Source organism: Natrix helvetica (assembly GCF_964273705.1).
Source record: "Natrix helvetica genome assembly, chromosome: 1".
NCBI classification, from domain to species: domain Eukaryota; kingdom Metazoa; phylum Chordata; class Lepidosauria; order Squamata; family Natricidae; genus Natrix; species Natrix helvetica.
Window position 1 is genome coordinate 277,154,803 of NC_138548.1, and position 12,751 is coordinate 277,167,553.

The following is a 12,751-nucleotide window of genomic DNA, read 5'->3' on the forward strand; positions in this document are numbered from 1 at the left end:
CGAGCTGTGACAAGAGGTTGTCTCTTCAAAGAACCAGACCGACTGGTAGTCACAACAGACGCGAGCTTCCAGGGATGGGTCACTCACTTTCAGGAGCAGGTAACTCAGGGCAAGTGGTCACAGAGAGACGCAGCACACAACATAAACTGGTTAGAGTTAAGGGCAGCCAGGCTAGCCTTGTCTCACTTTCGGAAGGACTTTGTGAGTCGCCATGTTCTGGTACTCACAGACAATATAGCGACGAAGGCCCACATAAACCGCCGGGGGGGGCACAAAGTCCAAGGCTCTGATAGCAGAAGTGGAGGTTCTAGGGAGTTGGGCAGAACATCATTTGGTCTCCTTACGTGCGGACCACATCTCGGGAGTGGACAATGTGAGAGCGGACTGGCTGAGCCGGATGACCATTGACAATGCAGAATGGTGTCTCCAACACTCAACCTTCCATCACCTCCCTGTCAGGTTTGGCCTGCCGGTGGCCGATCTGTTCGCCAGTCCAGCCAACTCTCCCGAGGTTCTTCTCGAGGTATGTCACTCCACAAGCGGAAGGGACCGACACTGCACTGCCACTGGCCAAGAGGCCTGTACACCTTCCCGCCGCTGCCTCTCATCCCACAGCTCATTCAGAAGATCCTAGTGGAGGAAGCAGTGGTTCTCTTAGTTGCACCTCACTGGCCCAGGAGATCCTGGTACGTGGACCTTGTCAGCCTCTCCATTCACAGACCATGGAAGATACCTCAGGAGCTGCTCTCCCTCAGCCAGGGAGCCACAGTGCATCCGGATCCCAGCTGGCTCCAGTTGGCTGTCTGGCACTTGAGGGGGACCTCCTGAGGAAAGACAATCTTTCAGACAAGGTCATTCGTACCATCCAGGCATCCCAATGCCTGTCCACGACTCGGATTTATGATGCCACCTGGTCCGCCTTCGTTACCTGGTGCCGCACACATGACATCGAAGTTGCCTCTGCAACCGTCCCGGAGTTGCTAGACTTCTTACAGGAGGGATTGGATAAAGGCTTGTCCCACAACACAAGAGAGTCCAACCTCGCCCTGGGGTTTCTTCCTTTCTCTACTAGATTGCCTCAGGCCGCGTGGAGCAATGACATTGTTAACAAGTCCGGAGGATACATTGTGGACACATCCATCACATCCATTCGTTTTTGAACTCGCCCTCAATGAGGAGGGGAAGCGTGGCTAAGAAAATCAACTCAGTCCTTGGGTGAATAGACTGAATTTAACCCATGCTTGGACTCTCCTGCAGCACCCAGAGAACGACCGTTCAGGTAAGCCAGCGGTCATTCTAATTGATGAAATCCAACAATAATAATATAATTAAAACATCAAAGTGCAATATAAATACTATAAATGAGAGCTGTTCCCCTATATATTGCATTATATGATTTCTCAGTTGAAAATAAACTATTAGGAAAGAAAGGCTTGAGTATAGAAATGAAAGGGAAGACTCCAAATGTCTGGTACATCCTGCAGAAAGCTCTTGCCCTACTCAGTTCCAACAGGTTATCTTCCCAGGTAGCACCTGCAATAAATCTTTGGAGGTCCAGGCTTGTAACTTATGGAGAAAGCTACTCCTTTAAATAGAGGCTAATATCTCCAAGCTATTTAAGTATTCGTGTTAGGCTTCAACAAGTGAAGAAGACTGCACCCCAAAAGGCACGTTTAACAGAAGCCATGAACTGCTGATAAATAGTATTGATGTTCGCTAATTGAAAGAAAACTATGCAAATGCAGTAATAGGAAAGTGGAGCCTAGCATATAGGAAGGTAGAGCTTCGCATGATGGAAAGAATGCAATGATGACATTGACACACATCTGTCAGGTTCAATCTGCTCCATCAGCAGACTAGGACCTACGTTGGATAAGTTCTTGGCAGCCATAAAGACAGACAGGATCCGTTATACCCATTACAATATGTTCATGGTTTGTTATGCCTTGTTAACTTTTTTCTTTTTCTCTATCCAACTCAAAAGAAGTACAGCGGCACAAAGTTCAATTCATGTTAGATTCAAAGAGATGTATACACTGTGTTTCTTAATCTAAAGATTTAAAAAATTGGGATATCACAGAAGTATATAATAAAGAATTTGACCAAATTACTTGACGACCTTTGTTGTTTCCTTTTTTCAAGGAATCATTTCAAAAACTGAAAATGCACATTTATCAACTATGCTCTATACAAAGTTCTGTAGTTATTCTCACATTGAAGCTCTACATTCTTAGTATGCAATCTAGGAAAACTGTCATATCTTGTCATCGTTTTGCAGTATTTTTTACCAGGATTTAATATTCAAAATGAAAAATATCACATTACATAGACCATGGCATCAAAGAAATGAATTTGTTTTGACAGTATATTCTCTTAGTAAGAATTTGTTGGTCACAGGAGAGATGTTACTGCACATAAACAATAATCTAGAGCGAGTATATACATTACTTTAGTCAGAAAGACTGGCAATTGTACACTAGGGGAAAAAAAGAGATGGCGATTATTGAAGAATGACCTTTAAAGTTTATTGAATTGGCAGAGATGGTGAAATTAACAGCATTGATTAGAGATGGCTTAGAAAATTTGTAAGAGATTGGAAGCAATTTGTGGACTTTCTACGCAATTATACATAATAATTGATCCTAAACCAGAGGGCTTCAAAGATTAGTTTTATTCTTGGGGTTACTTGGGGTTAAATAGATTTCCACATAGGTGATTTTTTTTTAATGAAAAGGACATTTACCACTTAATTGCCAGTCTTTTTTTTATTTATGTCCAATACTGTACAAAATTGGGAAAAAGAAAAAGGGGAAAAAACAAACATCAGACACCGACAATAAATATAAAAACCATGTGTACAAAATATAACAAATGACAAATATATTATTAGTACTAAGGTTAAATATAAATTGTCCACCCTGGTTGAATGCCAAAAAATATGTCTGATATATCTGGTACATTCTCCCCCCCCCTTATATAACAGGCCTACAAGTAATTAGAAACTTTCCCATTTATGTTTACTAAAAAATACTATGATTTCTTTCTTTTCTTGGAAATACTGTGAAGCAGAATATATTCTGGGACTCAGAAGTTCATTGACTAGACTGCTGCAGTGTGCTTTATAGAACACAAAAAAATACAATTGTTCCAAATGGCAGAAGCCCCTGTCCTAGTGTGTAAGGACCACTTCAACCTTGTGATCCTTATTGTGGTCATTGTACTGTGTTTCCCCGAAAATAAGACAGGGTCTTTCTTACTTTCTTGTGACCCCAAAAATAAGCACTTGGCCTTATTTTTGGGGAGGTCTTATTATTTTTGAGATGCAGGAGGCAGCGAGCGTGGTCACTTCATGGCTGCTGCTGTGTTGCAATATTTTCAGGGAGGGCTTATTTTAGCTTATGTACTCAAAAGCTCCATTGGGCTTATTATCCAGAGAGGTCTTATTTTCGGGGAAACAGGGTATTAACTCCCAGGGGTTTCTTAGTTCCCTGGTTTGTTCAGGACACTTCCTTAGGGTAGAATTAACCCATCCTATCTGCACATTGTTGTTAGGGATCCTTGGTATTCCCCATGTATTGGGGAATTGAGAACTTGTGGGAATCTTCAGACAATGTTTTCCCATTCTTTTAGAGCTGCCAAGATAGGACTGTTCCATGGAGCATTTGAAGTACAGTGCTGTATTGCCATTATTAATTATACTGGTGCATGTGGTTGTTACTTCATTGCTTTTATTGATTGGCAGTTAGGATTATATGTCTGTTTTATATGTATGTATATCAACACAGCTTTCTCCATATTTGGTAATGTAAATGGGCAATAAATAAATAAATTAACAAACAAACAAACAAGACTCTCACTTCACAGTGGCTTCAAACCTCATAGGAAATGTTTGAAAGAACCAATCATAGAACACAGAACACTCACAACTTTTGGAGGCAAGCTGTTCCACTAGTAGTTGGTTGTTCTCACTGTCAGGAAATTTCTCCTTAGTTCTAGGTTTCTTCTCTTCTTGGTTAGTTTCCTCAATTGCTTCTCATCTTGTCGTAATAGATGTCAGAATAGAAAGTTGTACCCCTATTTGAAAGTTTCTATAGAAAATCTATGTAAGTCGACACCAACTTGATGGAACATAATCAATCCATTTTAAAAGTAATGTTTAAGTCAGCCCCTTGTCTTCTGTTTAACTAATTTAAATCTGGGAAAAATTTAACAATTGCACTGTTATTTATTGTGCTGAGATTGTAAGTTGAATTTTGGCCTTCAACCTTATGGAGCATTCTTTCTCTCCTCTGCAATTGTTAGATCTTGTCAACTTAATTTCATTATTTCTTCTTTGGATTCTGCAGAGGTGGCCATTTCAGTCTTTGAAAAGATGCAAGTACAAGAGATTCTAAGGAATTTACGCCTTCCAGAATTTGAAGACTTCAGCCAGTTTTTCCGAAGCCTGCCAGCTTCTACTTTGGTGGGCATTGGTGCCTTTGCAGCTATTATTGCATATTGGCTCGTCAACCGCCCCAAAGCGGTAAAACCACCATGTGATCTCCTAATGCAATCAGAAGAAATTGAGGTGAGGATTATCGTGATAGAATTACATTTTATAACATGTCTTTTCTCAGCAGTGTTTTTATTAGCAGATGCTGTTCCATTTATTGCATTGATCTTTTGACAATATCCATAAGTAGATTTGTAAATATTCTGGCCTGTCCATCTAATTAGTACAATGGCTGACCCAGAGAGGCTTTTCTGAACCTTAGTTGCGAGAGACATGCTGTTCTACAAAATGTGAAGTTCATGTTTAGGTACATGAAAAGAGTCTGCAAGTGATTCATAGTATGCATTTTATAGGATGTATTCTTGTGTGATGATGTATTTGTCTGTTTAATAGATGACTTGATTCTTTAGTCAAATATTGTCTTAGCAAGATTTTCAGGAGAAAAATTGTCAGGAGGAGAGTGAGGTTAGCTCTGTGAAACTGTATGAATTAAGGTTATGTTCCTTATTATCTGCTTATTAGAATAAATCTTATTAGTGAATATGGTCATCCAAATAATACATCAACATTTAAATTAGTTTGGTGTTGGTTAATAATCCAGTTAATTATAGCAAAATATGATGAATTGAAATTTGATTCAGGAAAAAAAAAACCTTTGAAGAAGATATTCTTTGAAAAAGGTGGCACATATCAATGACGTTTTTACTGAGTAGATTTCCTGAATAACATGGATGATGCAATCAATTCTCTTAAGATTTTTTTGTTATTTATTTGTTTGAAATATGCTATATAACCCTTGGAGACATATTTGTAAAAGCACAGACAAAACAAATTAATTAAGCTATTGAGATTCCTTTTACAGTATCTGATAATCTTTGTTATTGCCTCATTTAAAATGTATTTCATTTCCTATGGAAATGGTACACATACATTATTCGATTGTGCTTGGGAAGGTTAACTTGGTTATTCAGAAATGTTATTTTGATGTTAGATATTCCTTGCCCATGAAGTAATGAAGTAATTGTAGTTTGTATGTTGTATGTTATTGAGCTTTTGCTGTATTAACTGGGTTGTTTAATCCAAGATATATCTGGCATTCTCCTTGAGGAAAATGAGAGAGTGAGAGATTGGTTGGGCTGAGAGTAACTGGCTGTATTCACCTAGAGAGTTTTGAGTTTGAGTGGGAGTTAGAACCCAGGTTTTTTGTCCTCAGTTCTTCACTATGGCATTGCAATTTAGCATATATCCTCATATGTTTTAATTATAAATCATAAAGGCATCTTCTTTATTTTAGTACCACTATTAGTGAAGTGCAAAATATTTCAAATTTGAATGATTTAAATTTGAAATGACCCGAATTCAGTAATTTTGAAGGAATTGTTTTGAGTTCTAAACCTTCATTTGTATTCAAAATGGCCTTCTGGAAGTGTTTTAAGCCTGTCATTGTTTTCAATACAAATCAACTGATTCAAATTCAAAAAAGGCATTTCCAGTTTGAAAAGCTTCACATTTTGTACACCCTTTAACAGTTACCTAAGCTGATTGGCCGTTTTGAAAACAAAATGCTAGATCACAGAGTTTTGTCTATAGTGACAACTTTTCTGGACATTTTCTCCTTCTATAGTCATATTTGAATTTGTTTGAAGTTTAAAGTTTCAAATTATTTGATACTGTATTTCTTCATTTCCCGGTATATTTCATCTATGCAACTGATTCTTGCAGGAATATTGAACAATTTTTAAATGAAAAGTATCTGAAGGGATAACATTCATTTTTAGAAACACGGTTCAAATTCAGGATACTCCACTGAAATTAGTTTGCATTCCTTACTAATTTTTTGCAAATACTTGCAACCATATTTATTTAACCAGTTTATTAAAACATATTTGAATTTAAGTTTCCTAATAATATTAGAATTCCACCTTTTGAAAATTTGAGTTTATCTGGAGATACCCCTCAGTTACGGATAGATTGAGGAATTCTTTGACTGAACAATTCCTGGGACTCTCCATGCCACAATGCTTATTCTTTAAAGCCCAGGCTGTAGACATGGAGTATCCAAGGAGGGAAGCTTTTGAGAGACAGAATCTTTTAGGCATCAAAACAGAGATTGGTCTATGCTTCAGCTTGGTTACTTTTTTCTCTCCCGAGCTACACAATCTCTCTATGTAGAATTAAGTAATCAAATAGAATTATTTTTTTAAAAAAATATTTATTCTATTATCATGGATAAATTTAACAGTCCTCATATTTTATAAATTAAAGATAAGCCTACAGTGTCAACCAACATTTAGGGGGAGTATTTTCCCTGGTGTGGATGTGGGTGTGGATAAAATCAGATATATTCCAATTCATATATATGTGCCCATGCACAGATGGAAAGAGAAATTCACTTTATCTTTGTACTTTGGGGGTTTGCCTGAGGCACAGTAAGGAAAAAATAATTACAGATCTACTTGTCATAAGTATTTTAGCAGTGCATTCCCATCATTTAAAACAAAGGAATTGTGGACATATTCTAACACCGAACGTAGTAATTATTGATGTGTTACATAGTCTCCTCACTCAAATTTTACATAACAATATTGCAAAATACAAATGTAAAGCCTCTGTCTTACATTGAGTTGCTTGCAGCCTATGTTTTGACAACAGGAGGGACATTTAAGAGGCAAGGAAGCTCAGAATTACTAATGGTGAATCTTGCAAATTTGGGTGTAGATTTCTGTTTGTCCGAGGACTAAAAAATATTAAGCAAGGTTCTGTTATTTCAAAGTGCAATTTTAATGGCTTCTGTAAATTTCCAGAAACTGGAATCAGGATCTTGATACAGATATAATACACCTGTATTGTATACAGATTGTCCTTGACTTACTACCACAATTTAGCCCAAAATTTATGTTGCTAAGTGTGAAATTTGTTAAGAGGTTTTGCCCCATTTTACGACTTTTCTTGCCACATTTCTTAAGTGAATCACTGCAGTTGTTAAATTAGTAACATGGTTGTTAAGTGAATCTGGCTTCCTCATTGACTTTGCTTGTCATTAGGTTACAAAAGGAGATCATGTGACCTCAAGGACACTGCAACCGTCATAAATATGAACCAGTTGTCAAGTATTTGAATGAAAATCATGTGACCATGGGAATGCTGCAATGGTCATAAGTGTGACAAATGGTCATAAGTCACCTTTTTCAGTGCTGCTGTAACTTTGAACAGCCACTAAATGAACTGTTGAAGTTGAGAACGACCTGTATTATTTCACATTTATAGATTCTTGATATGAACTTACCTATATTTCATTGTAGGGCAGGAATAGTGCACGGAGATCTGTAATTGGTGACAACACCCATTTGCTAACTCATTACTATGATGATGCAAGGACTATGTATGAAGTTTTTAGAAGGGGTTTTAATATATCTGGTAAGTTTTTGAAAGAAAATATTTGATCATACTGAATTTATTTTAAGCAATAATATTGTTACTATTTTCTATGAAACTCCTTCTACTACAGAGGACAGATGTAGATGCTTGGATAAAGTAACTGTATTTAGATGATACTTTGATCTTTGGGGCAGTTAAACTTTGTTGTTGGGTGTACCTGAATTTACGATGGGGACAATTACAGGGACTAGTAACCTTAGTTTAGAAGGACTAATAGGACCTTCAATACACATGGTATTTTACTGCTGTAATAGCATAAATATTGAATACACAATCAAATTAATAAATAGCAATTATACCTTAACACTTGTCGGAGGAGAGCTGTGTGATTCCATGGGGTCTGATAGCACCTTTTCCAACTAATTTCATACATCTGACGAATTAGATGTATGAATTTAATAAAATTTTAATCAATTTTAATAAAATTTATAACTAAATAAAATTTTAATAAAATTTATAACTAAAAAAAGTCATGACCGCTCCTTCTGACATAAAGCAGCTGTACCATGGCTTTCATGAATATTGATTATTTTATAGGGAATACCAAAGCAATGGGATATTATTTAGAATGGAAGCCAATTTTGATTAACTCATTGTAATATTATAGAAAAAAAGCTAAATGTTAACAGAGTAGGTGTGCTTCATGTCATGTCAGGGTCTTACATCAAAAATAAAATTGGTATTGCAGGAATTGTAAAAAAAAATCAAATCCCATTTGTCAAGATAACTGTCCTTTGTGTTTGATGATCCTTGATACAAATTCTTGGATGGCTGACACAGCACTGGTTTATTTTTAAATATGCTGTCTTGCTGAGATATACATAGGCCAACAGGAAATGCATTATTAAACAGCTTTGAAAATGGCTTATCACGCTTAACTACTGATGTCGTGTTTTTTTCCCTCCAGAAAATGGTCCCTGCTTAGGATTTAGGAAACCTAATCAGCCTTATCAATGGTTATCCTATAAAGAGGTAAGATTGATAGTATTACTTTTTCGCCAAAGTTGGTGGAGACAGCGGTCATGCATGGGTTAACTCAGCCAGTAACCAATAGAACTGAGTCTACCAAAGTGATGTCATCGCCTCTGAGGAGTGTCCTCCCACTTTTTTAGACTCAGTTCAATCAGAACTGGCTGTGCTAATTGCTCTCTCCTCAACTTATCTATTTAAAAATACTGAATTGGCTACTCTAATTGGTTTTAATTGGCTTTCCTCAAAAAAATTGGCTTCTAAATTACTGGTGGAGGACGGATCGTCACTGATAGTTCCTCTCGGAGCCAGGGCTCTCACAGCCCCAGGGCTACTGAGAGGGACTGCCAGGGTTTCTTTCGAGGCTTCAGCCTCCTGACCTTGCCTGCGGCTTACAAAGGCTTCCCTGGACGCACCACTGCCTAGCACTGGCCGTTGGAGGCTCTGCTCAGCACTGCTGCCTCTGCTGGCTCTCCCTTGCCGCCAAACGCCGCTGCCAGGAAACCGCCGCTGCACACCATCGCCGCTACTCAGCGCTCCTGCCACCGCTAGAACGCTGCTGCTGCTGTTATCACCTCCGCAGCCTCTCCGCAGGGCCATCAATGCCCTCATCTCTTCCACGGCCTCGGCTACCTCGTGATGCCCGACCCATAGGCTCTGTAGCCTCAGCGGACATTTTGTTTTGGCACAAAGAAGCTCTGGTGGCCATTTTGATTCTCTCCTTCGGACAACAAGTCGTGAGTACAAGCCATGGCTTCCTCTCCTGCCCATGAGCCACAAGTGCCTCCACCTGCCTTGTCCACTGCTCCCACCACCGAGCCCCCTTCATCCAGAACCCATAGGCGCAGGCCTGCCCTAGAGGCTCCCCTCACTGAGCCTCTTTCCAAGACTCCCAATTTTAGTCACAGGAATACAGCCAATCCACCTTCAAGGGAGGATGGCAATGCCACTCAAGCTCCTCCTAAAAAGGCCAGGGGCAAGACCAAAAACACAGAATCCCATCTGTTTTAGCCCCAGAGGTCTGTTCATGCTAGTCCTCCTCCTGACCTATCTTCTGATTCGGAGGATGGTCTCTCCCCTGCTGCATCCATTATCCAACCTGAAGAAGCCAGGGGCACGGGCGATCTGGCCTGCAGTGGAGATGAATCAGAGGGTGGCACTCCTGATGAGCCGCTCTACCAGGAGGACATCTCTCCCCCATCCCGCCACTGTTCTTACTCACCTGGCATGATTGATATCATATCTGAGGCAATCGAACGAGGCATAGCAGCAGGACTTAAACACAGGTCTTCTAACCATTCCACTCCACGCAGGTCTGCTTCTTCTTCTGGTTCCAGACGCAGGGATGGTGATCTCTCGGCTTCTTCATCGCATGAGTTACCTGGCACGTCCAGTCAACTGTCGGTTTTCGGAGAGGAGGAACGCCCTGCAAGAGATTCAGATCTGTCGGAAGACGAGGGCCTTCCCCCTGACCCTCCTACCTTTGTTAGTCTCTTTAAACCTGCTGTCTTTCGGTCTCTTCTCTTTAAGGCCAAGAAGATCGCTGGCATCCCTTTGCCCAAGACTCCTCAGGGAACGGAAGCGGACATGACTGACACCACTGACCCCCTCTTCATCCAGCCTAAGGTGGAAAAGGAGGTGATTCCATCACCCAGAGTCTTCATAGACGTGGTCCAGAACCAATGGGCATCACCAGGTACAGGCCCCCTCCCCAATACCTTGGACAAGCACCTGTATAATGTGGGACCAGAACTCACCAAGGCTCTAGAGGTATCTTCTATTGACTTACCTATAGCTAGCCTCTCCTCTCCTAACGCAGCCTCGGCAGCTCCTGAAGAAGCTCTTCACCCTGAAGACAAGAGAATAGAACAAACTCTGGTCAAGGGACATCAGGCCTTGGCCTGGACCGTCAGGACAGCTACCTCTGCTTCTTTCTTCAGTCGCTCTGCTCTCTTATGGTTAAGACAACTTCAAAGGAGTCTTCTGGCCCGGGATTCTAGGGCTCGCAGGGACATTAACAAATTGAAGGCGTCCCTAGAATATATCACAGATGCCTCCTTAGACACAGCTCCTTTCGCCTCCAAAGCCATAGCATCCTCTATCACCACCTGCTGGCTCCTTTGGCTGAAGCAGTGGCAGGTGGAAGACCAAGCCAAGTGGAGGCTTGCCTCCTCTCCCTATTCTTCCTCCCTTCTCTTTGGTCCTCCTTTAGAACCTCTACTAGTAGAGTCCAGGATAAATGGAAGGTCCTGCAACCAGCCCCTAAGAAGCAGGAGGGTCGGATTCAGTCCTTTTATCGTAGGCAGCCCTTTCATGGTCAGGAAGGGGGTTCGTCCAACTCCCGTCTGCAATGTCAGGCTTCTCCCAGACAGGGCCCCTCCTTCTCCAACAGATCAGGCAGAAACAACCAGAGATTCCAGTCCAGAAAGTCATTCAGGGACAATGCCAACCGCCCCTATAAGAGGCAAAAGTGACTCCCTGGAGGATCTTCCAATTGGGGGACATCTGGCAACCTTTGCGGATCGTTGGGACGACATCATCAACGATGTGTCCATTATCAGATTCGGCCTTCTCTTGGACTTGCTCTCCAACCCTCCGAACCACTTTGTCATGTGCCCTATCTCCAGGGATCCTCACAAGAGGCTCCTAGTAGAGCAGGCCATCCATCATCTGCTCCACATTCGGGTCATTCAACCTGTGCCTCCAGGCCAGGTGGGGCGGGGTTTTTACTCTCGTCTCTTTATCATGCCAAAGTCTTCGGGGGGCTGGAGAGCAATCCTCGATCTCAAAGTTCTAAATTGATTCATCAGGTACAGGAGATTCAAAATGCACTCTCTCCTGTCAATCCTAGAGAGAGTGCGCAAACACGATCTCACATCAGTGGACCTCACGGAGGCTTACCTTCACGTGCCCATTCACAAGCAACACAGATGGTTCCTACGCTTTGTCTATGTGGACCGTCACTTTCAGTATCGGGCCTTCCCCTTCGGGCTGTCATCAGCCCCAAGAGTTTTCACCAAACTCCTGTCAGTCGTAGCAGCCCACTTGCGAGCCAGACCCATTCGGATCATGTGCTACCTGGACGACATCCCACACACAACCAGGCTCTTCAGCATCTCCAGGACACCTTACAGGTCATTCAGGGGGTGGGATTCTCCATCAATCAGGAGAAGAGTCACCTTGTCCCCACCTCACGTCTAGTACACTTAGAAGCCCTCATTGATTCCTCTCAGGGGAAGGTCTTCCTGTCTCGGGAACGCCAGATCAGCCTCAGAGACTTTGCTAACGAGGTGCAGAGGAGACAGCTGGTCCCTCTTCTTCAGCTGCCTCAACTGCTGGGGAAGATGGTTTCATGCTTCTCCATCGTTCCTTGGGCGCGGCTTCACAGCCGCTGCCTTCAGTGGTTTCTTCTGCTATTCCAGAAAACCAACAGCAGCTGTTCCCTAGTGAAAGTGACTCCAAAGGTAATCCAATCTCTGAACTGGTTGATTTCCCCGGCCATTTCTCGGGGAGCCCTCTTCAGGACACCTCCACATCTCGTAGTCACAACGGACGCGAGGTTAAGGGATGGGGCGCTCACCTGGAGGATCAAATGGCTCAGGGTCTCTGGTCTGATTCTGACCTTTCCCAAAGTATGAATTGGTTAGAGTTGAGGGCCATTCATCTGGCTCTCCTTCATTTCCAATCCTCACTTCGCAACACACACGTGCTGATTCAGACAGACAACACAACGGCCAAGGCACACATCAACCACCAAGGGGGGACGAGGGCGGTATCTCTTATGGAGTCTGCCTTACTCCTAGGGATGTGGGCGGAGGCCAATCTTCTCTCGCTCCACACCGAACAAATCTC

At 41.7% G+C, this 12,751-nt stretch overlaps 1 protein-coding gene across 3 annotated transcripts in view; it reads left to right on the forward strand.

Moving 5' to 3' along the window:
* ACSL6 (acyl-CoA synthetase long chain family member 6) overlaps positions 1-12,751 on the forward strand; it is a 106,833-nt gene that overhangs the window by 63,622 nt on the left and 30,460 nt on the right. For all 3 annotated transcript variants that reach the window (XM_081936589.1, XM_081936587.1, XM_081936588.1), the window contains exons 2-4: positions 4,347-4,567; positions 7,795-7,909; positions 8,838-8,902. In XM_081936589.1, the coding sequence (XP_081792715.1) occupies positions 4,347-4,567; positions 7,795-7,909; positions 8,838-8,902 (401 nt within the window). The remainder of the gene's footprint in view (positions 1-4,346; positions 4,568-7,794; positions 7,910-8,837; positions 8,903-12,751) is intronic.